Consider the following 25,567-nt stretch of genomic DNA (forward strand, 5'->3'; position numbering starts at 1 on the left):
AGACAAGAGAGCTAGATACAGTGACCACCCAGAAGTCTCTATTTACCTCTACTTATTACAGTCACTCTACAGACTATTCACCAAGTGCAGACAGCTGAAGCTTGTTATTGCCTTAAACGCATGAACACTTGTTTGCTCACTGGAGTTCCTCCTGAAGTAGCAAAGAAATCAACTCTTTTTTTTTTCTTGCCAACACTTTGGGTATTAAGTGGAAGAAGGGACAGCTTTTAGACAGTAGATCAGTTGGACTCCTTCCATCAGAAGGATCAGGCGCTTGGCTTTTTTCTGCTAATTCAGCTAGAAAGAAAAAAAAAAAAGGAATGCTGCTCTCTTCCTACTGGAAATCCTTTATATTCCACAAGGCTCGTTATCCTGGTGCCATTTCCAGGTCAAGCACAGACCTCATCCCCTTTTTGCTCTTTCCCTTAATAGCATGCCCATGCTGCTACACACCCAGAGCATTCAACATTGCACAAAACTACTAGAAGATGGACTTCATTGTGCTGCTGGGGGAAAAACTGGCAAAAACCTTTCTGATGAGCAGGAAGTTGGCCTGAGGGCAGAAATACCTCTCCAGCCTCAGTGTGTGATCAGCTGTCAGAGACAGTGGTACACTTCTCAGACATCTTTCAGCAGCAACCACAGAGGAGCTTGCTTGTGCTCTGAACACTCAAATCTCTACAATAAAGCCCAACAACGAGGTTGTGTGGATGGGCAGTATCAACCAAGTGGCTGCAGGACCACTGCTGTATTCCAGGGAGGCCAGAATACCCATAAAAAGGAGCTGTCAATGCCAACTGCTACAAATCCCATTTCACACAGAGGAAGCACTCACATCTCTGGGGGACCAGCAGGTCCGTGACACCTTGTAGGAACAGCAGAAGTGCCCAAAGCAAGAAAGTTGCAGCCTGCTTCCAGGAAATCCTACCTTGCTGCTTTCCAGGAACTGTGCCCACAGATACACTCTGTCTGAGAGCACATGAGCACCAACAGAGGCAGACTCACCCACCATCACACCCATGACCCAGAGCCGGGCAGCACAATCCACAGAGCCCTTCGTGACACACGCCACAGGCTGGGAAGCAAAGGGAAGGCAGGCTGAGGTACTCACGCAACAGCATCCTTCCACACAACTGCTGTGAAGAAGCGGGTGGGGGCTCTGCTACGGAGTACGGAGCACAGAGCAGCACCACGGTGAAGGACCGACACCGCCCCCAGCCCCGGGAGGGCACAACCCTGCCCCGGCAGCCGCCCGCCTGCGATGGCAGCGGCTCCCCGGGTTCGCTCCCCCCGGGGAGCCGGGATGCAGCCGGGAAGGGGTTGCGGGGAGGCAGAGGCGCAGCCCTTCCCCCTCCGCTCGTCGTCGTCGTCGTCCCCCCCCCCGGCGCTCCCCTCCGCGGGGCCGTACCTTGTCGGCGATGCTGCGGGGCAGCAGCAGGTCGGGGCTGGGGGTGAGAGCCGGCCCCATCTCCTCGCTGCTGGAGGTGGCCAGAGGATGCGGCATCTCCCGCAGCGATTTGGGCCCGGAGGACGGGAGAGGTTTAGGAATGCCCGCCGCGCCGCCCGACATCGCGCCGGGGACGGCCGGCAACCGCAGGCCTCGACGGGGAGCTGCGGGGCCGCGGCCGGAGCCTGCCCGCCGCCACCGCACTACGAGGCGGTGGCGGAGGAGGAGCGGAAAGAGGACGGAGGAGGAGGAGCGGGAGCAGTGCCCGCCCCAAAGGCCCCGCCGCGCCACCTGCCGCCCCGCCCCGCCAGCGGAAGGCAGCCTGGCCCGTCCCGAAGGCGGGGAGCGGCCCTGTGGCGGCCGCGTGCTCGTGAGCTGTTTAGGGTCATAGTACTGACCTAGGCACGGCTCAGACTGCGAAAAAAATGTGTTTGTGTTGCGTTGTTGAACGCTAATTAGACACAGTAGCACGCTACAGGGGGAGAGACGCAGCACTTTCAGACTCCCATAACCCCTTACAGCTATATAGGTGTATAAAAATATATAGGTGTATATATAGGTGTATATGCATACAGCTACGTGATCAGTCCGCTGCTGTGAAGTTTCGCCTGTGTTTAACGTCTGATGGAGTGCTGTCCACTGCCAGGAGGTAGGCGAGGAAGCCTACAGGTGGCAACTTTGCCAGCACAGCACAACATGGGTGAGAATGCAGCACTGTGGGCTTTCACAATAAAAACAATGCATTGTAGAATCACAGCATCATTAATGTTGGAAAAGACCTCATCTAGTCCGACCGTCACACATCCCCACCAATACCTCCCCACTAAACCATGTCCCCCAGTGCAACATTTACACATTCATTGAACACCTCCAGGAACAGTGACTCCACCACCTCCCTAGGCAGCCCATTCCAGACCATTCTCAATCTTTTGGAGAAGAAATTTTTTCTAATGTCCAACTTGACTCTCCTCTGGTGCAACTTGAGACCATTGCCCTCTCATCCTATCGCTGTTACCCAGGAGAAAAGACCAAGCCACTTCCTTTCAAGACTTACAGAGGGCAATGAGGCCTCCTCTGAGCCTCCTCTTCTCCAGATCAAGCAATCCCAGCTCCCTCAGATGCTCTCCATAAGACTTGTGCTCCAGGCCCCTGACAGCTTCATTGTCCTTCTCTGAACATACCCCAGGGCCTTAATACATTTCTTGAAGTGAGGGGCCCAAAAGCGAACACATTACTGGAGGTGCAGCCTCACCAGTGCTGAGTACAGAGAGATACTCACCTCCCTGCTGCTGCTGGCTTTACTCTTTCTGATACAAACCAGGATGCCATTGGCCTTCTTGGCCACCTGGGCACACTGCTGGCTCCTGTTCAGCTGAGCATCAGCCAACACCCCCAGGTCCATTTCTTCCACACAGCCTTCCACTCTGCCCCAAACGTGTAGCATTGCCTACGGTTGTTGTGATCAAAGTGCAGGATCAGACACTTGGTCTTGTTGAACTTCATCTCACTGGCTTCAGCCCTGAGATCCAGCCTATCCAGATCCCTCTGTAGGGCCTTCCTACCCCCAGGCAGATCAACACTTCCTGCCAACTTGGTGCCTGCAAACTTACTGAGGGTGCACTTATTACAGCAAACAGCAAGAGAAAATCAAATAGCTAGTTAATATGGAATTTTTGAATTGTGTCAACACTCCAAAGCCCCAACCATGTCCCAAACCCTGTAAGAAGGAGGCTGTGAAGCATGTCGTGTTAGTTACACTTAAGAAACAATAACCTGTTTATTTATCAGGAAAAGGCAGCAGTATAAACTAGCTAGCACTGATATATACAGCCCAGCTTTCTTCTAGAAAATCCACATCCTATGTGGCAACTACAGCAGTGAGCCCACAGGCAGGTCTGTGTATCCACTGCACTGCCCAGGAGACAGTTCCCCTTCATGCATGCCTGAGTCTCAAAGGCTTATGACTTTACCCTTTCTTTTAAGCATCCTCATCCAAACACATTTCCAGCTCAAACCCTTCTCCTTTGGGTGACATGGTCATGGCCCCAACCTGCCAGAACTTGAGCATTTGGGCAATGCTCTCAGACATAGGGACTGGATTTTGGGTGGTCCTATGTGGAGCCAGGATTGGGATTTGGTGATCCCTGTGGGTCTTTTCCAACTCAGGATATTCTACGGTCCTAAGGCTGAGACCCTCAGACTGGGCCAGAAGGTGCTTCTGGAGCACTTGATGCAGCCCCCAGTACCCACAGAAAGGAGAACAGGAGGTGGAGTTGGGTTCCACGCAGCAGTGCAGAGCAGCTGTGCAGGAGACAAAGGGCATGAACTGAAACTGGAAATCCTTGATTTTCCCCATGCAGACAGCTCTAAGCAGCACGATATGTTGCCAGAAGAAATCATGCAGTCTCTATCCTTAGACGTTCAAGGTCTGACTGGGTAAAGCCCTGAGCAATTTGGCTTGATCTCATGCCTCACCGTGCTTTGAGCAGGAGATTGTACCAGAGACCACCCAGGGTCCCTTCCAGCCTCAGTGATTCTGTGACTCAGATAATGATTGTTGCTATGGAGGTCATTACGTCTAGTTTCTAAAGTGATTTTCCTGTATACAAGGATGAAGTTCCAAGCTCTAGTGATTTATTTATTGGTTTAGCTCCCTGTGAATAATGTATGGCCAGGCAATATGCCTCTTTGTTTACTAATCACATTTTTCTGTGTTGCCCTGGATGGTTTCTGCCTGGAGCTGAAACAGGTCATCCTTTGTATTTTCATCTGATCCAAACTACTTAGAAACACTTTCAAACATCAAACTGGACCACTATATGCAATATGCAAGAAGATTTGTGTGCAGTAAGCTGAAGTCTGGCTGTGAAAAGGTCAGAAGACGTTAACAGAAGGACTTTTTATCCAGGAAAATACAGAAACCTGATGACTAATGTGGTGATATTCTCAAATACTCACTGTGATATTTGTGTTTAAATTTCAGAATTCTAGTGCCACAGAGTGCACTATAAAATCAAGACATGTAACTGTTGAGCAGGGCTCTTTCCTAGGTCATTTGTGGTCAGGTGAAATCCCTGGTGACTGGAAAAAAAGGCAGCATCACTCTCACTTTTAAAAAGGGTAGGAAGTATTACCCAGGAAACTACCAACCCGTCAGTCTCACCTCTGTGCTGGGCACTATCATTAAGCAGATCCTCCTGAAAGCTGTACTAAGGCACATGGAAGACAGGGAATTGATACAGGACAACCAGCATGGCTATACCAAGGGCAAGTCCTTCCTGACCAACCTAGTGACCTTGTGTGATGGAGTAACTGTGTCAATGGACAAGAGCCACTGATGTCATCTATCTGGACTTCAGTAAGGCCTTTGACATTGTCTCCCATAACATCCTGCTCTCCAAGTTGGAAAGATATGGATTTGATGGGTGGACTGTTTGATGGATAAGGGGCTGGTTGCAAGATTGTTCACAGGAAGTAGTGGCCAATGATTCAATGTCCAGATGGAGATCAGTGACAAGTGGTATCCCTCAGGGGTCAATACTGGGACTGATGCTCTTTAATGTCTTTATCAGTGACATCAACAGTGGAATCAAGTGCACCCTCAGCAAGTTTGTGAATGACACCAAGCTGTGTTCTGCGGTCAGCATGCCAGATGAGATGGCATACCATCCAGAGAGAATTAGACAGGCTTGAGCTGTGAGCCCAGGAGAACTTCATGAAGTTCAACAAATTCACGTGCAAGGTCTAGCATCTGGGTCATGGTAGCCCCATGGTAGCCAAGAACAAGGACTGCTGAAAAGGATTTGGGAGTGCTGGTTGATGGCAAGCTGGATATGAGCCAGCATGACCTCACCTGGAGTACTGCATTCAGATGTGGAGTCCTCAGGACAGGAGAGACATAGATCTGTTGGAGCATGTCATGGTTTTATGATTTTTGCTATTGATGTTCCACATCATAACATCATGTAAAGCTCGGGGAATTAAAGAGTTAACACTCCAGTTCTGTGGACTGACAACTTTCCGGATACCTGTTTCTCATAAGAGAAGAAGAACTACATACCCCAGAGGACTTTGCCTTCAGAGGGGACCCACAAGTCATGGGACTCACTCTCTCGTGCTGCCCGGCAGTGTGTTGATGCACTCCCCAGCCATTTCACCATCAATTCAGAGTAAGGCCTTTGGTTTCAGACACTCTCTCTCATTTTATTTGATTTATTAACCACAATTCCAATTATATATTGTATTACACTGTGTTATCTTGCATTCCAATATCATATTTAGTAGATTAACTTTCCTCCTCAGATTGTTGCCACTGTTCTGTTTGTAGGCCCATCTCTCACCTCTCTACCCTTCCCCCTTTCCCTTTTCCCTTTCCCAGGGAAGGGGGAAAAGGGTACCCTGCCCCATTAGTCACAGAACTGGAATGAATTGGCCTGTAAACCATCAACACTCCCCCCTCCCCTCCCCTTTTGGACTGGTGGGTGTGTGGGACTGCTGCCCCCCTGTCACAGACAGAGATAGATCTAGATGACCCTGTGACAGTTATTGGTAGAGAATGTGGGCAGGGGACCCTTTTCCCCATTCAGAGGAGGGACGCAAAAATGATCCAAGGGGTGGAACACATCTCCTATGAGGACAGACTGAGAGATCTGAGGCTGTTCAGTCCAGAGAAGAGAAGGCTCTGGAGAGACATGACAGTGGCCTTTCAGTAGGGGACAGACTGTCTAGCAGGGTCTGTTGTGACAGGACAAGGGGAAATGGTTTCAGACTAAAAGAGGGGAGATTTAGTCTGGATATAAGGAAGGAGTTTTTTTTAACTTCTTTTAATAAGGGTAATGAGGCTCTGGCACAGGTTGCCCAGAGAGGTGATGGATGCCCCATCCCTGGAGACACTCAAGGTCAGGCTGGACAGGGCTCTGAGCACCTGATGGAGCTGTAGGTGTCCCTGTTCAGTGCAGGGGAGATGGCTGTTAGGGGTCCCTTCCAACTTAAATGGTTCTGTGATTCTATGAATGTTCACAACAACTAATCTCTGGTAATAGCATTTTGTGTATCAAATAGAATTTTGTGTATCAAAACAGGTCACAGTAAGGAAAAGAGTAAAGGTAAGACTGAAAGACAGATGTCTACCTCCCTCTGATTTCACAGAGGGAAGGGGAGAAGAAGAGATAAGGGAGAGGAGAGGAGAGGAGAGGAGAGGAGAGGAGAGGAGAGGAGAGGAGAGGAGAGGAGAGGAGAGGAGAGGAGAGGAGAGGAGAGGAGAGGAGAGGAGAGGAGAGGAGAGGAGAGGAGAGGAGAGGAGAGGAGAGGAGAGGAGAGGAGAGGAGAGGAGAGGAGAGGAGAGGAGAGGAGAGGAGAGGAGAGGAGAGGAGAGGAGAGGAGAGGAGAGGAGAGGAGAGGAGAGGAGAGGAGAGGAGAGGAGAGGAGAGGAGAGGAGAGGAGAGGAGAGGAGAGGAGAGGAGAGGAGAGGAGAGGAGAGGAGAGGAGAAGAGAAGAGAAGAGAAGAGAAGAGAAGAGAAGAGAAGAGAAGAGAAGAGAAGAGAAGAGAAGAGAAGAGAAGAGAAGAGAAGAGAAGAGAAGAGAAGAGAAGAGAAGAGAAGAGAAGAGAAGAGAAGAGAAGAGAAGAGAAGAGAAGAGAAGAGAAGAGAAGAGAAGAGAAGAGAAGAGAAGAGAAGAGAAGAGAAGAGAAGAGAAGAGAAGAGAAGAGAAGAGAGAAGAGAAGAGAAGAGAAGAGAAGAGAAGAGAAGAGAAGAGAAGAGAAGAGAAGAGAAGAGAAGAGAAGAGAAGAGAAGAGAAGAGAAGAGAAGAGAAGAGAAGAGAAGAGAAGAGAAGAGAAGAGAAGAGAAGAGAAGAGAAGAGAAGAGAAGAGAAGAGAAGAGAAGAGAAGAGAAGAGAAGAGAAGAGAAGAGAAGAAGTATGTCATGTAGCTGACTTCCTGTAGGAAAAATTCTTCCACACACAAATAGAAAACCTCTAAATGCATCAGTATGTGGGTTATCCGGCTTCAACAGCAGGCAAAAGAATGTACAGCCAAAAGCTGAGGAAGGAAAGTATCTCTTTTCTTAGTAGTAGCAGCACTGAAGTAAATAAATGTCTCAATTCTGCTAAGTTATGACTGATGAAAAAGATTATAATGTTCCAGTCTCCATTTCCTTCTCCATGCCACTAAATGTAATGTTGTTCTGTTATGACTGCATTATATTCCTAGACATGCTTATTCGTAGTTTTCTTTTTGTTAAATATTCTGCAAGCTAAAAACAATCAGCATATTGAAACATTCAACCAACAGAATTAAAATACAAATTGAGAATCAAAATCAGTGGGTGGCTAAAGAGAGATTGAAATTCACTGCCCATCTCAAACACATATTAACCAGAAAAAGATGTTACATTATCCTAGCAAAATCTTAACTATTTCTTATGCTTACATCATTTCAGCTGAAAAAAAAACAACCAAAAACCAATAGGCATGTCCATATAATGCTAATGAGGAAAGAAGATAAATGGATTTGAGGATCAAGAATCTCACAAATTCAAGACAAAGGTCACCAGTTTCATGTGCATTTGTTGTGTTTTTGTTTGGTTGGTTGGTTCTGAACAGTTCTACCTCTGTATCACTGAAATCAAAATCCTGCAGGCTATCTTTTCAGATTTTTACCAGGTTAAATTGAGAGGTGAAAGACCTAACAGTTGCCTTTTCATGTTTTCATTTCTGCCAGTCTGCTAGGCTGGCAGGCTAGGCTACACAGGAATGCTTTTGCACCTCCATTATGGCAGGGTTAGTTTAGGAAGTACTCCTACCACTTTTGGACTTCAGTTATATCTTCTCATTCAGGGTTGAGGTACATTACTATTAAGAATCTTTGGCACCAAATGGAGAGCATTCTATGCATGTTAGATCTCCTGTTATTTTACTGATGGTGGCACCTAGGTCAGCACAAGCAAGAAAGAGAAGTTTGAACAGACACTATACAGTGCTATTGATTTATACTGTGTACTAGATACACTTACAGCTTCTGGGATAGAAGCAGTTTGGCAGTGGATTCTGAGAACTGGGTGCTTTCTGTATTGTCTTTCTAAGTTCTCCAATAAAGAACATTTTTCTCTTTAAAACAATTCTAATCTTAAAATTAGTTGACAGATGTTACATACAATAGCAAATATGCTATCTGGCAGCAAAACAGTTTGGTTGCAAAGTACTTTCCTGCATGGCAAGAATTGGAGCAGCTCCTCACCAATAATGGAAAGTGACCCGTAGGAGAAGCTATGTACAAATTTAAAGATAAGCAACACCAGTGGGTTACAGCTGCTCTGATCTGGATTGCCAAGTGCTCAATAATACCACTTAGGATGTTTTTATAATGACAGATGGCTTCTTAAGTGCTCAGAATGAGTCTGAAAAGGACTCCTTCAGCTCTTTCATAACATCCTTCTAATGCATCTTCATTGTGCTGTTCAGATAATGAGACATAAAATACTGACTCGGTTTAAAATGACTAGCAAGTGGCTATCTTCAGGTTGAATTTATTCACCAGACCAGACATTGAAAACCCACCTGCTTTTCATCAAGTATTCCATTTAAAACCTAAATGATGGCATTTTTCTGTATAGCACACTCCAGACAATACAAATACCAGGGTCGACCAGAGGTCACACCAGTCAGACACTCAGGCTTGTCTGGTAGTTGAGAGCTGCTCCTTGATACTTATGTCTTTTCCCACACATGCTTTATTTGGAGAGGATAATGTTAGCATCTGTCTGCACATGAGCATAGAATCACAGAATCATAGAATGGCCTGGGTTGAAAAAGACCACAATGATAATCTAGTTTCAACCCCCCTGCTATGTGCAGGGTCGCCAACCACCAGACCAGGTTGCCCAGAGCCAAATCCAGCCTGGCTTTGAATGCCTCCAGGGATCCAGGAATGCATCCACAACCTCCTTGGGCAACCTGTTCCAGTGCGTCACCACCCTCTGTGTGAAAAACTTCCTTCTAACATCTAACCCAAATCTCCTGTCTTAAAGACACTGTTCTAGAGGATGTTCAAAAATTAAAACTCAGCTATATTTTTTGGAAAAAACAAACACAGAGAAAAACAAAAAAAATCCGTGTTATTACAGCTCATGTTTTTCACTGCAGAGATTGAAGAGAGCAGGCTTTTGCACCCAAGCCATTTAAATCTTACATGTGCTTGACTGCATACAAATGTGATCACTTCTAGTCAACAATGGTATTCATGGACATATTTAAACTAATGGGTATGCTTTGCTGCATCAAAAGGCTTCAAAGCTTTCAAGTTTGATGGGGAAGCAATAAACAGGACAGTAGAAAAATAGTGCACTTGTGATAGATAATAAAAGTCTGTGCTAACCAGCAATCAAATGAAAAATTAAATGTTCAATCGTTGAGGACTCCAGCTATAGCAACAGTATCTCAAGGCAACTGATTATTTAAAGTAAAACAAAACAAAACAAAAAAGGCCACCACATAAAAATTAAAACCTTTTCACAGCGTCTTGAAATTTATGGTCTGCATGTTTGTGTGACACCCACAGTGAAGATAGGAGATAAAAGGTGGTGCTTAGAATAGATCTGTATGAGTAGCATTGCCAGTTAGAAGAAAGACCAGCATGTAGATGATCTTGGCTCAAGCCAAGCCGATATGCTGCACAGTCCATTCTTACTTAAGCCAAAAAACGGGTAAATCATTTCTTTGCCTCAGCTTTAGCTTACCTCATCTGATAGCTGCTATATAAGTGCTATATTTTATAAACTTTATTTGATTATGGTGAACATGAAGGAAGAATTTTAGGGAAAATGAAAGTACTCTGATGTCCTAGAGATTAGACTTTGTTCCTTTCAAGGCTTACCTGTGTTCCTATTTCTGTAGCCCAAAGAGGAAATTAATTTGCTGATATGAAACTTCTTTCAAAGTCAATCATTTGACTTGAGGCACCACCACGCTTCCAGACAGATGCTCGAAGCTAAGAGTGTCATTAATTTTCATCACACTTCTATAGAACCATCTCAGCCTTTCTGCAACTGAGTTTCATTGCTGATGACTCCACATCTTTGCCTTACTGTCTTTCCTTTTTCTACCATCTTTCCTGGCTCCCAGCCAAGAACCACAGTCCACCCCTTAAATCTTGTCACCAGTATTTGCTGTGTTAAAGAAGAGCTCAGCCTGTTTGACTTTTATTGCAACTTTCCAGAATCACTTACATCTTCCTCCTGGCATGAACATGCAGTGAAATACCTCAGCTTTGGATCATCATCTTGGACTCTGCATCGTTCTTTACCCACAGCGCTTCTCAACAGTTAAGGACACTATACAAAACCTGCTGATGAAGTGAACCACAGGTCAAGATAATATAATTAAAAAGGAGAAAAAACAGAACATATGATAACTTTCCAGAGACGGTGAGAAATTATTTAAGTAAATCAGGAAAAAAAAGTCAGAGGGAAGGAGCTCAGTCAGCTGTTTAGACAAAGGCATTTGGAAATAACGCCTGTATGTGCATAAAGCAGCAATGTTTACCTTCAGCAGTATTAACACGACTTTAGTAGTCCCAAAGCAAACAGAAAGCTCCCTGTGATTGGCAGCTGTTTGCTGGTTGCTTGAGTGCCGGTTGGGGTTTTCATCAACACACAGAAACACACAAAGACAGGTTTCACCAGGCAAACAGTCTGGGTAACCAAATCCTAAGACTGGAAGTCACAAGTGTCCAGACATAAATTTGCCCAGTTTTAAAGTTCTCACTCTTAGAGAGGTTTCGAGTGTAAGCACAAATGCATAAACAGCAGCATACTTGGTCATCGGAACGTTCCCTGTCCCAGAACATGTATACATAATGGAAATACAGAGAAACGTGCATGAAAAATGTACTGTTTTCAGTCAAATGGACATTGCAGGCACTGTGTATTCCCCCAGAATATAATTTCCACATAATCTGCTCTGTCTGCAGCAGAAGTTTGAAAAAAAGTCAGCTCCCTTCAACAACAAAGTATGCATTTGGTTGTCCAAGATAATGGAATAGCATGGCATTTGGCAGCCTCTCTCTCTACATTCTTACCAATATGAGTAATTCCATCTTAAGTGAAACAACTGCAGCTTTAACAAGCCCTTGTTCCACTTTAAGCCTGGATGCTGGCGAGCAGCTCGGAACTTGTACGGCTTGGTGAGGGGGAAGCACATGAATGTTAGTGGCCTGCAGCATGCGGGCGTCACTGCAGCCCCACTACCCTCACACTGTGCCAGCGGCTTAAGAGTGCCCACTTTGCATCCAAAACTTCAGTACTAAATACCGAAATAACACACAAACGCACACACACGCAGAAGTTCTTTACTTCATGAAATCTTACAGCCTGAAAGAAAATCCTGCATGTAAAGCTACAGTACGGCTGCGTAACTGCCTTCTCGGCCAGTCACAGGTCAGTGCTGGGGCATGTTTGCCGCCCGATGCGTTATCTGTTTGTTACAGTTTTAATAACTGATTTAACTTGTCTGTGACGGAAGTTACGGCTGCCAAGGCCCCAAGCTGGAGCTGCTGCCAGGGCAGCGCCCAGTAGGCCCACAGCCACAATACCAGCCCCGTTGCGTAGAAACCAGAGGCGACTCCAGAGCGAGCCCGCCCACTCTCTTTGAATCCGATTGGCCATCCTGGCATGTCCGTCAAACAGTGATTCGGGACGCTTTTTTGCGCCACCCGGAAGGATAAGGCGAAGCGCCGTGCTGGGAGAGGTTCGTCGCGCGGCATGTGACGTTGTGCACGCGCCGGCGTGTGCCGCGAGCTGATTGGTCGCGGCGGTGCGGAGCGAGCAGAGCCGCGCGAGGAGGGGGCGGGTGGGACGGGATGGCCGGGAGCCCTCCGGGACGGGGCTGAGGGGGGCCGGGAACGTGGAGCGGGAGTCCTGCGGCAGGTGGGTACGGTGCGGGGACGGGACTGCTCGAAACGGGACGGGAGGGACCATTCCAGCGGAGTAACGGAGGGGGAGGGTAGGAGGAGAGCGCCTTCCCGTGGGCGGGGGGAGGGCATGCGAGCGGGAGAGCCTAATGCAGGTGGGTCTGAGGGGAGAGGGAAAGGGGAGTGGGAGAGTTGGTTGCCGGGGCGGGGGAAGCTGAGGGGTTCTGTCACTGTCGCCGGGAGTGGGCCTGGGATGACTGACATTTATTCTTAACTGGTTGTAAACAATCAGTCACAGCTCGCGGTGTTTCTGTGAAGCAATTCGGTGAGAGCCGTATAAAGCCGTATGGCTGTCAGTCAGACAGCTGTGTCTGCTCGGCGCGTCCCTGCTGTTGGTGCTTTAGATCCAAACTTTGAAAGGAGAAGTTCTTACCTGTGCCGGGCCTGATTTGCAGGTATCAGTGAGGTTAACGTTTGAGCTGAGTGAAACTGGTCCAGAGCTGAAGGATGGCAGCGAATCCCTCAGGACAAGGTAGGCTCTAACAGGAGGACTCCGGGCAGAGCATCTCCCAGACTACACGTTTAATGTGTAGAAAGGGCAAAACAGGGAAGGAAGGTCGGGCTGGAAGTGGCAAAATGTGAGCAAGATCTTGGAGGAGGCACGTTGGGTGCCTCATGGTTAGCATGAGGTGGCCCCAGGTGACCTCGGGAGCCCTGAGTGACTGTGAAGGCCCTTCCTGAAGCATGCTGCAGGCACACAGAGCCATCAGTGCTGAGCAGCACTTCAGCCCTTGTGGTAATGGTAGGGGATATCCAGAAGTCTGCACCAGCTCCTGGTGACAGCAAGATAGCTGTCAGGGGCAGGCAGCGGGGTAGCCTAGAAGGAGAAGCCGAATAAAATCGTAGTGGCACTCCCAATGGAGTGCCATGGGGAGTTTCTTTGCTGATGACACATCAGCATTGCTTCATTAAAGACATGGAAACGATCCATCCATAGGGCTGAGGCACTTGGGCTAGGGAAAAGAGTTTTGTTTCAGACAATTGAAGGTGGGGCTTAAATCGCCCTCTAGAGGTGCCTTCTGGAAGTTTTACTGGAGCTCCGAAGCTTCTCTCACCTGTGGGGAAGTTAAGGAGAAAGAAGCCTCCGAGGTACGGTTCTTTGCTAATTGATTATGAGAAGTGAATTCAGTTTCCCAGTGCTCTGTTAGTACCCTTACCAGGAAAGCAGTCCTACAGAGCTGGGTACAGTCAATGCTGAAGCTTAGAAACTGGAAGGGCTACCAGGCTCTTATCTTTTAGTTGCTTTTCCTCTTCTACGTGCTTTCAGAATTCAAAATAAACACAGAAGAAATATGTAGGTCCAAAAGGCACATTTTACTTGCTGCTTAACCAAAAGAAGGTAGTTTCTGTAAAGCTCATTGGGATTCTGTAAAAGTGCTGAGAGAAGAGTACTGTGGACAGCTGTCTTTTTGCAAATTTGAAGGTTTTTGTAATGGCAACTCTTAATTTAGTTTGTGAATACCAAGTCAGAATCAACACAAGGAACAGGATGTCATTTAGAGTTAAAAGCTACTTTTTCTTAAGTACATATGTGAATTTACTAGGAAGTAGTGTGGGATTTTAGTGTAAGAGTGCCTTAGGTTTGCTTCCCTCAAAATTCCACAGGCTACATTCAACATATATTTACAGGTTTTAGGGATCCTGAATTTTTCTGTGTTTTTCTCCTGGCCAGATGTAGTCCAACAGTGTAGATGTATGAGGCAAATGCTGTGTTTCCAGCTTGCTGTATATCAGTGTTGTTCAAGTAACTCTGTCATTTTTCCTCTTGGACAAAAAAAGGAAAAAAAAAAAGAGGAATTTTTTTAAACACTCCTTGAAGATGTTCCGAACACTAGAACTCACTCAGACTGCATGCAGGATGTTTCTGTGCTGGGTTATTTCTGTTCGTTTAATCACAACTGGTTATTTTCTTGGATGGACTTAATTCACTTTCCTGATGATTGCAAACTCAGACTGCAAAGGTTAAGGGTTTTTTTGGACTAGACATCCTTTAGGTCAGGGACCTCTGTTATGAAAGCACTCCTTTTTATTAGAATTTCAAAGATGAAAAGCTGCAGCTGTTTTGTACAACACAACCAGATAGGACTTAATGAAAGCCTCACTTTCAGGGCTTTATTACCACATGAAACTGATTGTACTGATTGCATGAAACTGATTACAGCATTAAAATTAAAAAAAAAAAGGGGGGGGGGGGAAGTTGGGAAAGAAAAGTTTTCAGTGTGATGCATATTGTTTATAACAGGAGCTCATAGGCCACAGTGGTGTATTTGGTGAAAAGAAAGATCGGTTTCTGATTTTACAGAAATTACTTAAACAATAATATGTAATATGATGCTGCTGCAGCAGCACCTCACAGTACTTACGCAACATGCATTAATGAGGTTGCTGTTGTAAGACTTTTGTTTGTGCACAGCAAGGCCAGAGCTCACCTAGCATGTTATCACATCAGAGACTTCACATGTGTAGGGTCCCCTGGGTCCCCTTCTGAGATGAATGTCAGGGTGCTGCAGGAGGAACTGTAGTTCAGATCCCCACACGTGGAAGTGATAGAGGTCCCCCTTCGGATGGGGCTGAATGATTCCAGGAAGAGGAGTTCTGGTAGAATGGCAGAAGCAAGCTCTTGAAATAAGTGCAGGGTTGAAAGCTTCAAATTGGAGCAGTTCTGCAAAGTCTCTTTCTGTCCTGGTGTTTGTTCACGGTTTTGTCTTTGAGCACATTGATGTTACACAGTCTGAGCAGGTAGATGTAGTGTTCCGTTTGCAGACTCCCTTTTAAAGAGGAATATCATGGTGTTTTACACTGAATTATGTCATCTACAAACTGCTCTGGTTTGCATCTCTGAGTCTGATCTGTGTGCAAGCACAGTGCCCAGGGGCTGTTTCAGATCTCTTCCCTGGGCATACTTGCAGCCATAAAGCAATCAGTGGCTTACATTCGCTGATACATGCAGCTGTTGACTAGAGAGACAGAATAGTAGCATATCTTTTGTTAAGTTAATTTACTGAATTGCTAGTGTTGTTTGTTTCATAGTTATACAATTTATATGAAAGCATATCAGAATATAAGTTGTTACTGAAAGTATTGCTATACAGGATAATGATAGATGATGATAGATGATGTTTTGTTATGCTGCTAGCCTCAGGGAGATGAGTAAATGGAAGTACAGTAACTCCATTTTTTTTTCCCAGGCATTAGGTAGTTAGGTTCTCCTTTGGTTTTACTTTTTTGTAAGAGATTGCTGCCTTGCTTCATGAAAGATACCATTTAGGAAAACGTATATTTCAGTAAAGAAAATGCAGAGAAATGCTTTCTGAATTGAGTAGACAGTATGCAGTGTCAGTACTACGTGGAACTTAATGGTTATGAAGGTGAATGTCTGCTTTTTTTTTTAATAAGTCTCTCCTGAGTGCAGAATATCTGAACGTTCTTTTGTTCCTTTATGATTGGAAAAGTAATAATGCATGTTCAAAAATAAATCCATGTACTGTACAATTGAAATGACCAACAGATCAGGGAAGAGAACGAGAAATTTGAAGTAGTTAAAGGCAATACTGCTTTTCTTGTTATGCAGGGTGAGCTTGTGGAATGGATAGGGAGGACAGGGACATGGGGAGGTAGGCTTAGATGTTCAGGATCAGATCAGAAGGACAAGGTCGCTGTGAGCTCTTACAGACACTGGTATAACTCAGTGAGGTTTTGACATTCTGTCATCTTCTGCCTTTCATGTGCAGCACATGGTGATAGTAAACCTCTAGCTTCTACACGGAATGCTTAATAAAATGCTTGATGTCCGAAATACAGATACAACAAAGAACAGGTTTGAACTTACAACATCTTTAATCTGGGACCTTGGCACTGGGAATCCAGGTCCTCTGTTCAACATCAGACACCGCTGTTGGTCTGTTTAGCTGCTATAAACAAGTTGGTAATATTGCATATGGAATCCTGAGTTCACAGAGCAGAGAAGAACACTCCTGAACTGCTCAGTAGTTGTGCACATCCTCCCAGCTATAAGGGAAGTCTAAGCTTAAAGCTTTAGTAATAATTGCTGTGTTTGAAAATCAGTTCTCATCGGTGTGTCATAACTGAGGATGATTTTTTTTTTTCTTTTGGCATGTTTACATGTTTAGTACCAGAAAGCAGAATGGCAGAATAAAAACTACAGATGGAAAATTACTTTCCTTACAATTCAAATAGGTAACTTACGTAGCTATTGCAGGTTGGTCTTTTTCTGAAGTGCTGTACGGGCCTGGACAGGGAAAATCTGAAGGGAAATCTCTTACACTCTGTCAGATTTGATGAATGATTTTGCAAGGACGCCAGTTTTTCTCACAAAAATGGAGTTCTTATGCCCCACTCTCTCAATTGCTAACTTTTAAATGAGCAGGTTTTATTTTGCTTTAAGAACAAATTAAAAATACTACTGTTAGGATCTTCACGGTACTCAGCTGAGGAAATAACTTGTCTGTGTTGGATGTCTCCCTCCATTTTCCCAGGTAGGGTTTTTTTCTGTTTACCACTGACAAATTCTCTCAAATGACCTTTTTAGTATGGTGGATGGCAGATGGGTAATGACTGAGAGCTCTGGAGCAAACTGTTACCTAAAATAAATAAATAAAACTCCCTGAGGAGGAAAGAGAAAAACAGTAATTCATGTTTCCTTTGAATCTTTCCATAGATGTACAATACTGCAGCAAGAGCTGCACTAAAAGGAAAGATCATAATCTTGCTTGGTTTCTGATCGTGGTCCAAAAACAGCAAATAAAATTTTATTCTTACATGTGTCTTAAAGCTTTCTGAATCATAACATCTGCTTCATGATAAATGTTAAGTACATTTAGTTCTGATTTTTTTAGCTGATAGTAATGTATTAAAAAGTGGTCTCCTTTTTCTTGTGTGAGTCACCATATTGCCTGACTTCCAAGCACGCACTCAGATTTATGTGTTTGGAGATAAACTAGCACTGGCAGAAGGGTGCTGGGTAACATGTCAAGTTTTAATCTTTTTGAGTGAAAACTGTGCAGAATGTACGTACAAACCCGATGACCTTAGCTTGTGCTCTCTTAGAAGCACTTCAGTTCCTGCATAGTTACTGCATTGTCTCCAGAATTCACGAGAAGATCAGAGCTAGCTGCAACTGAGAAATGTTGAATTATAACTTGTTGGCAGGATCTCACAGCCCTTGCATCTATCAGAGCGCACATCCCTCTGTCTTTCAGCATCTTGAGCTCATTACTGTTGCTTCTCTGGTTTTCAGATAGAATTTCTACATGAATTGAATAACAGATTGTCAATTTATGTACAGGCACATATGGAAGCTTATTGTTGGTCTCATCCTTACTTATTACATATGTAAAAATTGTACTACAGTTTGACCTTACTGGCATGAAAAATTAGGCCCTAAGAGTATATTACACTGTTATCATACTTTCCTTTACTGCATTTTAAATGTAGAATCTGGTAAGTTTAACTTTCCTTTGGAAGAGAGGTTATCTGATTGTGTACCATGGCTATAGCTCCAGAAGTGGCTTGGGAAGCGGTAGGGTCTAATGTGAGATAGAAACCTTTATTTTAAAATGTATTAATATGTCTAGTAGCTTAAGGAATCTATTTCAGGTTGTAAAATGAGAAGAGGAAAATTAAACCTTCTTATGAATGGAGTTTTGGATGGGGGCAAAGCTTTGAAGATTAGTGTGTTCATCATAATGTCATATTGCACAGAGATGTTTAATTCCACAAAGTTAGAATTGGGCCACAGAAAATTAGAAAGATTTACTCAAATTTTTCTGTCATTCTCACCAGGTTTCCAGAATAAAAATAGGGTTGCAATCCTGGCAGAACTAGACAAGGAGAAGAGAAAATTACTTATGCAAAACCAGTCTTCCACAAATCACCCTGGAGCCAGGTATGTTATGTTCTTTGACCTGTTTGGATATCACTGGTTAAATTGAAGGGTGGGGGGGAAAGAAATTATCAAGCAAGCTGTAAACTTAAACATTTAGCAGTAGTATTTGCTAGCCATCCTCAGTAATCAGAGACACCTTGCATGCTAGGACCACGTTAATATTTAAAATTGTTCACCAGCAGTGAATTTTGGCTTACTTAATTTCCATTTGAGAGGGAGAGAAACAGATACACTTGCTCAACCAAAGTCTACCTTAAAGAATAATTAGGAAGCAAGTAAGCAAGTACCTAGAAAGCATTTAATATTATCAAAAGCTAAAATGCTCTAAGGAGTGCAGGTAGCATGCCATAAGCTTCAAGGTACTGCATGACTAGAGAACAGTTCTAAAAGTGAGTTAACCTTGACACTTTCTGCATGCAAGACAAAGTCAGTCCATACTACTGCCAGTCTTTGAAAAAGACACTGTTGTAAGGATGGTTCTACACGTTAGGTATAATGATCTAAATTGAGTTTAGAAGCTTTTGTTGGGATATCTCCTATTTAAGGAAAAGAAACTATGGAATTTTGCCTTGAATCAGTAGTTAGAAGATCTCATGCTAACTTACATGAAGAAATGGAGAATGTTCTGCTCCGGGGCCAGCGTGCAGCATGTGCAATGCCATATTCTAGACACAGTGATACATGCAATATCTGTACAAGAGTTAGATACTCTGAATACAGACTGAGTTCTGCCTGCCACTTTCTTGAAGGAGATTCTAGGTCACCTTTAATTCTTCCTTGCTGTGTGTGGAATATTTGAAATCACCTCAGCTAGATCTTTTCTGTAACTCAGTACACAGGTATGATTCAAGTGCAACTACTGATTTGGGAAGAAGATAGAAATAGTCACACCATTGTGTACGAACGCCTTCAGGCAAAAATACTTCCACACTTCGCTGTAGGTTCCAGCAGAGTTTCAGGAGTGCTTGTTCAGTTTCTTTTTTTATTTAATGAGATAAACATTATGCCAGTGAGTGGAATTAGAGCCTGCTATTTCTAAAGGGGACAGAGCCGCAGACACACTCCCTGCTTTGTCATGGTGGACTGACTGATGCGTGGTTTTTGAGCCACTAACAGTTCTGTGGCTGGGATGTTATGCTATGGGCTTTGAACCATGGAGTCAGCTGAAATAAAACCATGGAATTTCTGCAAACTTAGTAGAAAAAACTTCGTGTAAGTAAAGCAAAGTACGACAGCCACACAGCCTGTATAAATGTGAATGAGGTAATTGGTCTCTGACCTTAGCACAAGCGAATCTTCTCTGTAAAATCAGAAAACATATCGAAAAATGTCGGCTTATGATGAAACCTCAAGACAAAAATCATACTGAAAAGTTAGAGGACACAGAATTGAATGCAACAGAAACATCTTCGAAATAAGTGAAAATGTTATCTTTTAAATAAAATGAGTAGTACTTTTCTTCAGCAGTGATGCTTGTCTTCATTTTTGTCATGAAATATGTTTGAACGATTTCTGCCTGGCTTACATTATACTTCTTTAGCTAATCTTACACTTAGATCTTTTTCAAAAGCAACCGTGCTCATGAAACTTCATTTAATAAATCAACTGCTGACATCATTGCTGCTAGGAAAAATCAGCCGATGAGTTTTCCCTTGGATCCCTTGTTGTTCTTCATACTGCTGTTTCTGAGTGAGCGGAGCTGAACTTTGAACACCGGTATCTAGAGTCAGTTTGAGAGAGAGTTGTCAGCTGCCTTGCATTACAGCTCTAATGGCAATCTTCACTGATTTTTATCATTTTAGGATGACTGCTCATTTTAATTACGTAGAGTGGAGAAAACATCTCCTTTTAATTTCTTATGTTTGCTTAGCAAGTTGAATTAATTTCAAGATACATGAGCAAAATAAACCTGCTTATAAACTTTAATTTGAAACCTAGTATAAGCTGCACTGAGATAAGCAAAATCAATTTTGCGTACCCTAACTTATTGTCAGGGGATCACTGTTTCAGTTATGTAAATAGGAAGCTTTTTTTACTGCAAGCAGTGAATGTGCTGCCCAAGAACTGATTCTTACACTGAAGACTGCAAAGCTCCTGTTAGTTCTTCTGTTTGTAACAGTCATTCAGGGCAATGGGGGGGAATGACTGAGAAATGGTGAAAACACAAAGCTGCAGTACTGAAAACCGATGATGATTGTATCCCACTTGTTCCACTGACTTTAGTGGGACCTCACCACTGCGCAAAATCTACAACAGGCTTCAGGACTGTGAGCTTCCAAGGTTTAGTTTGTCATCAGTTGGTTTTGCTGGGTCAAATGATACAGCTGTGATCACTCTGTTTTCCCTTTCTTACTGACGATAACAAATAGTAGTTTTCCAAATACTAGTTAAAGTCAAGCCATGAGTCAAGTGAATCCTAAGCTGTGGAAGTTATGGCAGTTTTATCTGTGGGTATGTGTCATATAATCTTGTTCTTTTTTGCAGCATTGCACTTGCAAGATCACCTCTAAACAAGGATTTCCGTGACCATGCTGAGCAACAGCACATTGCAGCTCAGCAGAAAGCTGCACTGCAGGTAAGCTAATATAGAAGGGTTCCATTCAGCTTGGCTGTTGCAGGTGTGCATCCCTTCAAAAAGCAGTCCTGCTCCTAGGGAGAATGAAAACATCTTTAGCAGTTAGGTTTCACACATTTGTCACAAGTGAAGTTTTCTCTTTTGTTATGAGTTTAAACCTATTGGCTTCCCTCTCAGAATGGTTGGGGGATTGTAACATACGGCATAATCACAGACGTTTTGTACATCTTTGTCAGCTTTATCAGGCTTAGGAATGTCTCTTGAATTGTATGGAGAGCACAAGTGGTACAGATTCCCTTGTTTGAATCTGGGGAGGTGCCAAGTAAATGCCCTGCAGTTCAGAGGGATACAACCAGAAGACTTGGGAAACTAAGTTTCATGTTTACAGACTATCTTGCTCATGTTGGGTGAGGTTGATTTCAGTGTTGAAATCGGAAATTGAGCAAGAAAGCCAGTGCATGGCCACTTGTTTTCTTGCTGTTCCAACATGACTTAGCAGAGAGCAGAGGAAAGAAATTTGAGATGCAAATTAATGACCCTGTTTATGTACCTTATGTGTTGTTGTATTCCTTTTAACTGTTAAAGCCATAGATTGCCCAGTCTTTGAACCAGAAGGGACTGTACAGGATTGTACAAAGTCTGTCTAGAGCCATAAGCAGCAGATGTCCCCTTCCAGTGAGCAAGCATATGTACATCACTTGAGGAGAATGCCGATGTCCCAGAAGTGTGTCTGACTGTGTGGCATTTGTACATGCAACCTCAGGCTGTGTGACACTACTGATGCATCCTTCTGATATGCAGTCACATGTGACATCAGCCATGTACCTAGACCTGTAAGTTGGTTATTGATGAGAGTGCAAGTGTGAGGTCTTTGAGAAGAGTGGCCAGGAGCTCATCTACAATTCTCCTTACCTGTATGGGATTTCAAGAGAAGAGAGCAGCAGAGAATGGCCAAGTTAATACAGTTGATGGGCCCTTCTCAAGTATGTCTAATTTAAAATGGTGTTATTAAATTTGAATATCAGAGCTGAAGAGCAGACTGGGAGAAATGCAGCTTAATGCTGCAGAGACTATAGTCTTGAATTGTATCTGTGCTACAGGGAGTTGTGCTTTAACAAATGTTCTTCTTCTTCCAGCATGCACATGCACATTCCTCAGGATACTTCATAACTCAAGACTCTGCATTTGGAAATCTTATTCTTCCTGTCTTACCTCGACTTGAGGCAGAATGAGTGATGCTGTTTCTCAGAACTGCAAAGTCTGATTCTAGCCATAGGAGGAACTGTCTGATCTTTTAATTCCTTTATTTTTGACTCTTAAATCCTATTTCATTCGGGGTTCTTGTGATTGCCTTTGGAAGTGCAAACTCAACTAATGAAAAAGCAGTGTTCTCAAACAGAGGTTTTTATTCCATATTTCAGGCTGAGGTCAAACATAAGACCTCGTTGGTATGTCAAGTGCATGGTGCTTGCTCATTTCTTCCTTTTTAAATAAATGTCCAAACCTGAGTAATCAAGAGATGTACACAATAATAAAGGTCATAAACGCTGACAAAGTATACAAGTACCATTTTTTTTTTTTTACTTTGATGAAAAAGAAAGACACTTTTTTTCTGTCAAAGCAGATATGACTTTTTCAAGCACATCAGTAAGTCACTTTTTTGACATGCAAGGGCATTACTGGTATAATACTGTTTGCTGTTACAGCATTACCTGGTCTTCACAAATCCTTTATTGTAGTGTACCTACCTCTTCATTTTGTAAACTATGAAAATGAATTAAAATCACCAAGAAGAGTGGAAAAAATAATTGTTTCAAGCAGTCTTTCAATAAAATAAAAGAATCCTCTAATTTCAGATCGAAAGTGTGCAAAGACATTTCAGTTCAAGCCTCGTGAAGTTGTGTCTTTTTCAGTACTTAAGGTGTGTTTCATTTTTGTTTGCTTTATTCCTTGCCTTTTTTATTTGTGGTAAGCAACTGCATCTCCGTGCTGAAGGGAAATCTGTTGCTCTTAATTTTGTGATTGTGATTATGTAACCAATATAAAGTGTCTTACAGTGGAAAAATAGTCCTTACATAGACATGTTTGTGTCTTCAGCTTTAGTAATAAAACTGTCCCTTGATTGTTTTCCCTATGGAGGCAGGATTCAAGAAGCAAAAAAGAGAACTGAAGTGAAAGTCAGCATTTGCAACACATCAGTTAAGTTGGTGCTCATTTGAAGCACATCTGTCCTGTGCAGAGCCTTAGCTGTCCCGTTTAGTCTCTGGGGTTTGTACAAGTGATTTCAGGAGCAGGGAGCAGTCTGCAGAAGTACTAAGCGACATTCCAGGGTATCTTTTTTCCCTCTGAAAGAGATTGCCTCAACCTGTTGAGCATTTTGAGCTATAGGCACTATTAACAGTTCCATTCCTTATGTGTAAGAAAACAGAGCAAGGACCAAGAGGTTGGTGAAGGTATGAAGAAAATGCCACACTTCCATGTACCTCAGCTGAGTATGGAGCTGTGCAGGAGCTGTGATGCATTGAAACCCTCTTAAGAAGGAGAATCATATGGAGGAGGTCTGATAGGGCTTAAGGGTGTGCAGTTGCAACATCAGCTGTTCATATCATCTGCTTTTTGAGGGATTTGATGTGGTGAGTCCTGGGAATGATAATGGTTTTTATGGATACAGAAAATTACGGTAGAGAAAAGGGTTTTGTCTCTTCCACTTTCAGTGGTAGGGTCTCTGTAGGTTTTTGTTTGTTTGCTTGCTTTTGTTTTTGTTTTTTTTTTCTTTAATTACCATAAGTAACTTCACCACAAAGCTGTCCTGACTATTCAAGTTATTCAGCTGAGCATGTTGAGGCTTTGAAGAAAAGGATCTGGCAATCTGTGTGTACAGAAGAGGATGAATAAATCATTCAAAGCTTGGAAATACACCGAGGTAAAGAAGTATGAGTAGATGCAGCAAAAAGTTTTGATTTTAGGGTTTAATTGAGTCTGAATAGTAGGCTGTACTTCTCATCTTAAGGGAACTTTCTGTTTCTTCGAGAAAAGTTACGAAAGAGTATCTGCTTTCTTTGGAAACAAACAGTGCTGTCAGCCTTGGTGTACAGACTGCCTTCGATCCAAGCAATAAGGCAGTTTCTCCTTTATGGAACTAGTTGCTGTACAGAAGCAGTTTAAACTTGCTGACTGTTTTCATCTCAGGTAGTGAAAGATCTGCTTTTGGAAATCTGGGGACTGGCTCAGAGGTAGTCGAAGGAGGAAAAACAATTGACACAGCTGTTGTAATATTTTTAAACTGTAATGCCTAAAATTATTCTATGTGATTGTGAGGGACTTGTTGGAATATCTAGGTATAATTAACTGTCAGAGATACAAAAGGTATATGTGGAAGCTTCTGTCTTAGAAACCACCCTCCAGCAACTAGTGTCAGTTGCATCAGTTTGTCTTGCCACACTTACTTTTTCTTTTCCACTACTGTTCAGTATTAAAATCATTAATCTATCTCCATAAAGAAACCTCAGTAAAAGCTTTTCTCCTATTGAAATTGATTGCATGTTGAAATTCTGATGAGTAGTAGTTAGCATATACCTGCACGAGGATGTGCCTGGGCTGTCGTGCATCTGGCAGTATCTATTACCTTGGTCACTTAAAAACAGGAGGCTTGTAATCTGGTGCCGACCAGTGTACTTAAGAGCATCTTCACCCATGTAGCGTGTGAATCATTTTATTTCATTTGCTACAGCATTAATTATCCTTTCCACTTAGCACAGGTTGTTGGTGTAGAGTCTTACCTTGTACGCCCCAGATGCTGGATAAGAGCTAGCCCTGAAACTGAGGACTCCTTACGCTCAACAGCTATCATCGATGAGCACAGTGAGGTCAGGGTTAGGTGATGACAAGAGTCGTAATTTGTTGAGAGGTAAAGAAGTCATGAGCTGAAGCACTCAGAGAACTGTACCACAGCTTCTTTCTTTCTAGCTGTCTGCTCTTTTTCTTTGGCTAAAAAACTTTCCCCTCCCCACGTTCTTCACTATCGAGATACCAAAGTCACTCATCTCCCTTTCATTATAGGCTGTGGAAGATGTTCAGGTTTTACACAAACAGCCAGATCTGTGCGACCATGTGTGGTTCCTACAGGATTTGAGTTGCCAGTTTTTATTAGCATTTTTTGCTTTACTGATCTCCCAGAAGCACTGCTATAAAAATATTAGAAATTATTAGTAATATCTTATACCTGCTTCACGTTATTAGAAGGAAATTATACCCTCTGATACCTCTTACTGGGAACTTCCTTCTTGTTTTAGTGTGTGTTCAATCAGTTAAAATAGCCAAGTGCTGCTTCTGACATTATATTTTCAGATGCTGTTTCAGTATGTTACCTCAATCCTTACACGAGTAAAACTGAAATTACTGTTATCATCTTCAGTTCTGCTGGTGGAGAAGAATACAGAGGGGTTTCAATGCAGGAAGACACTCAGGCAGCCTATGCAGCTGTGGGGATTCGTGAGCGGATGGGAGGCACCACCTGGAGACTTGCTCCACATCCCACACCAGCAGATGGCTCATTTCCCCTCTCCTGGAAGATGCTGAGCTCTTTGATTTCTGGTTTCTCTCCTCTTTCTTGGGCAGCTCTGTGCTTGTGAGTGATTTTTTTTTCTTTTCAGTTCTGTCTTCCCCAGAGGTAAACAT

At 43.5% G+C, this 25,567-nt stretch overlaps 2 protein-coding genes across 4 annotated transcripts in view; one reads left to right on the forward strand and one right to left on the reverse strand.

Moving 5' to 3' along the window:
* The window catches only part of SNX30 (sorting nexin family member 30), a 52,596-nt gene extending 50,942 nt beyond the window's left edge, over nucleotides 1-1,654 (reverse strand). The window contains exon 1 of the mRNA XM_424910.7: nucleotides 1,409-1,654. Within this exon, the coding sequence (XP_424910.2) occupies nucleotides 1,409-1,570 (162 nt within the window). The 5' untranslated portion in view covers nucleotides 1,571-1,654. The remainder of the gene's footprint in view (nucleotides 1-1,408) is intronic.
* Nucleotides 1,655-11,535: 9,881 nt separating this feature from the next.
* Nucleotides 11,536-22,745, forward strand: INIP (INTS3 and NABP interacting protein). Of its 3 annotated transcripts, none has more exons than XM_046905399.1 (5): nucleotides 11,536-12,187; nucleotides 12,806-12,882; nucleotides 18,213-18,315; nucleotides 20,800-20,890; nucleotides 22,027-22,745. In XM_046905399.1, exons 2-5 carry the CDS (start codon nucleotides 12,858-12,860, stop codon nucleotides 22,120-22,122), a joined length of 315 nt encoding a protein of 104 aa, XP_046761355.1. In that variant the 5' UTR covers nucleotides 11,536-12,187; nucleotides 12,806-12,857; the 3' UTR covers nucleotides 22,123-22,745. The 3 variants fall into 3 exon arrangements, with proteins under 3 accessions (XP_046761355.1, XP_015136092.1, NP_001384125.1); XM_015280606.4 differs by lacking the exon at nucleotides 11,536-12,187 and adding an exon at nucleotides 12,253-12,505; NM_001397196.1 differs by lacking the exon at nucleotides 11,536-12,187 and adding an exon at nucleotides 12,262-12,366.
* The last annotated feature ends 2,822 nt before the right edge of the window (nucleotides 22,746-25,567 follow it).

Source organism: Gallus gallus, chromosome Z (genome assembly GCF_016699485.2).
Source record: "Gallus gallus isolate bGalGal1 chromosome Z, bGalGal1.mat.broiler.GRCg7b, whole genome shotgun sequence".
Classification (NCBI taxonomy): domain Eukaryota; kingdom Metazoa; phylum Chordata; class Aves; order Galliformes; family Phasianidae; genus Gallus; species Gallus gallus.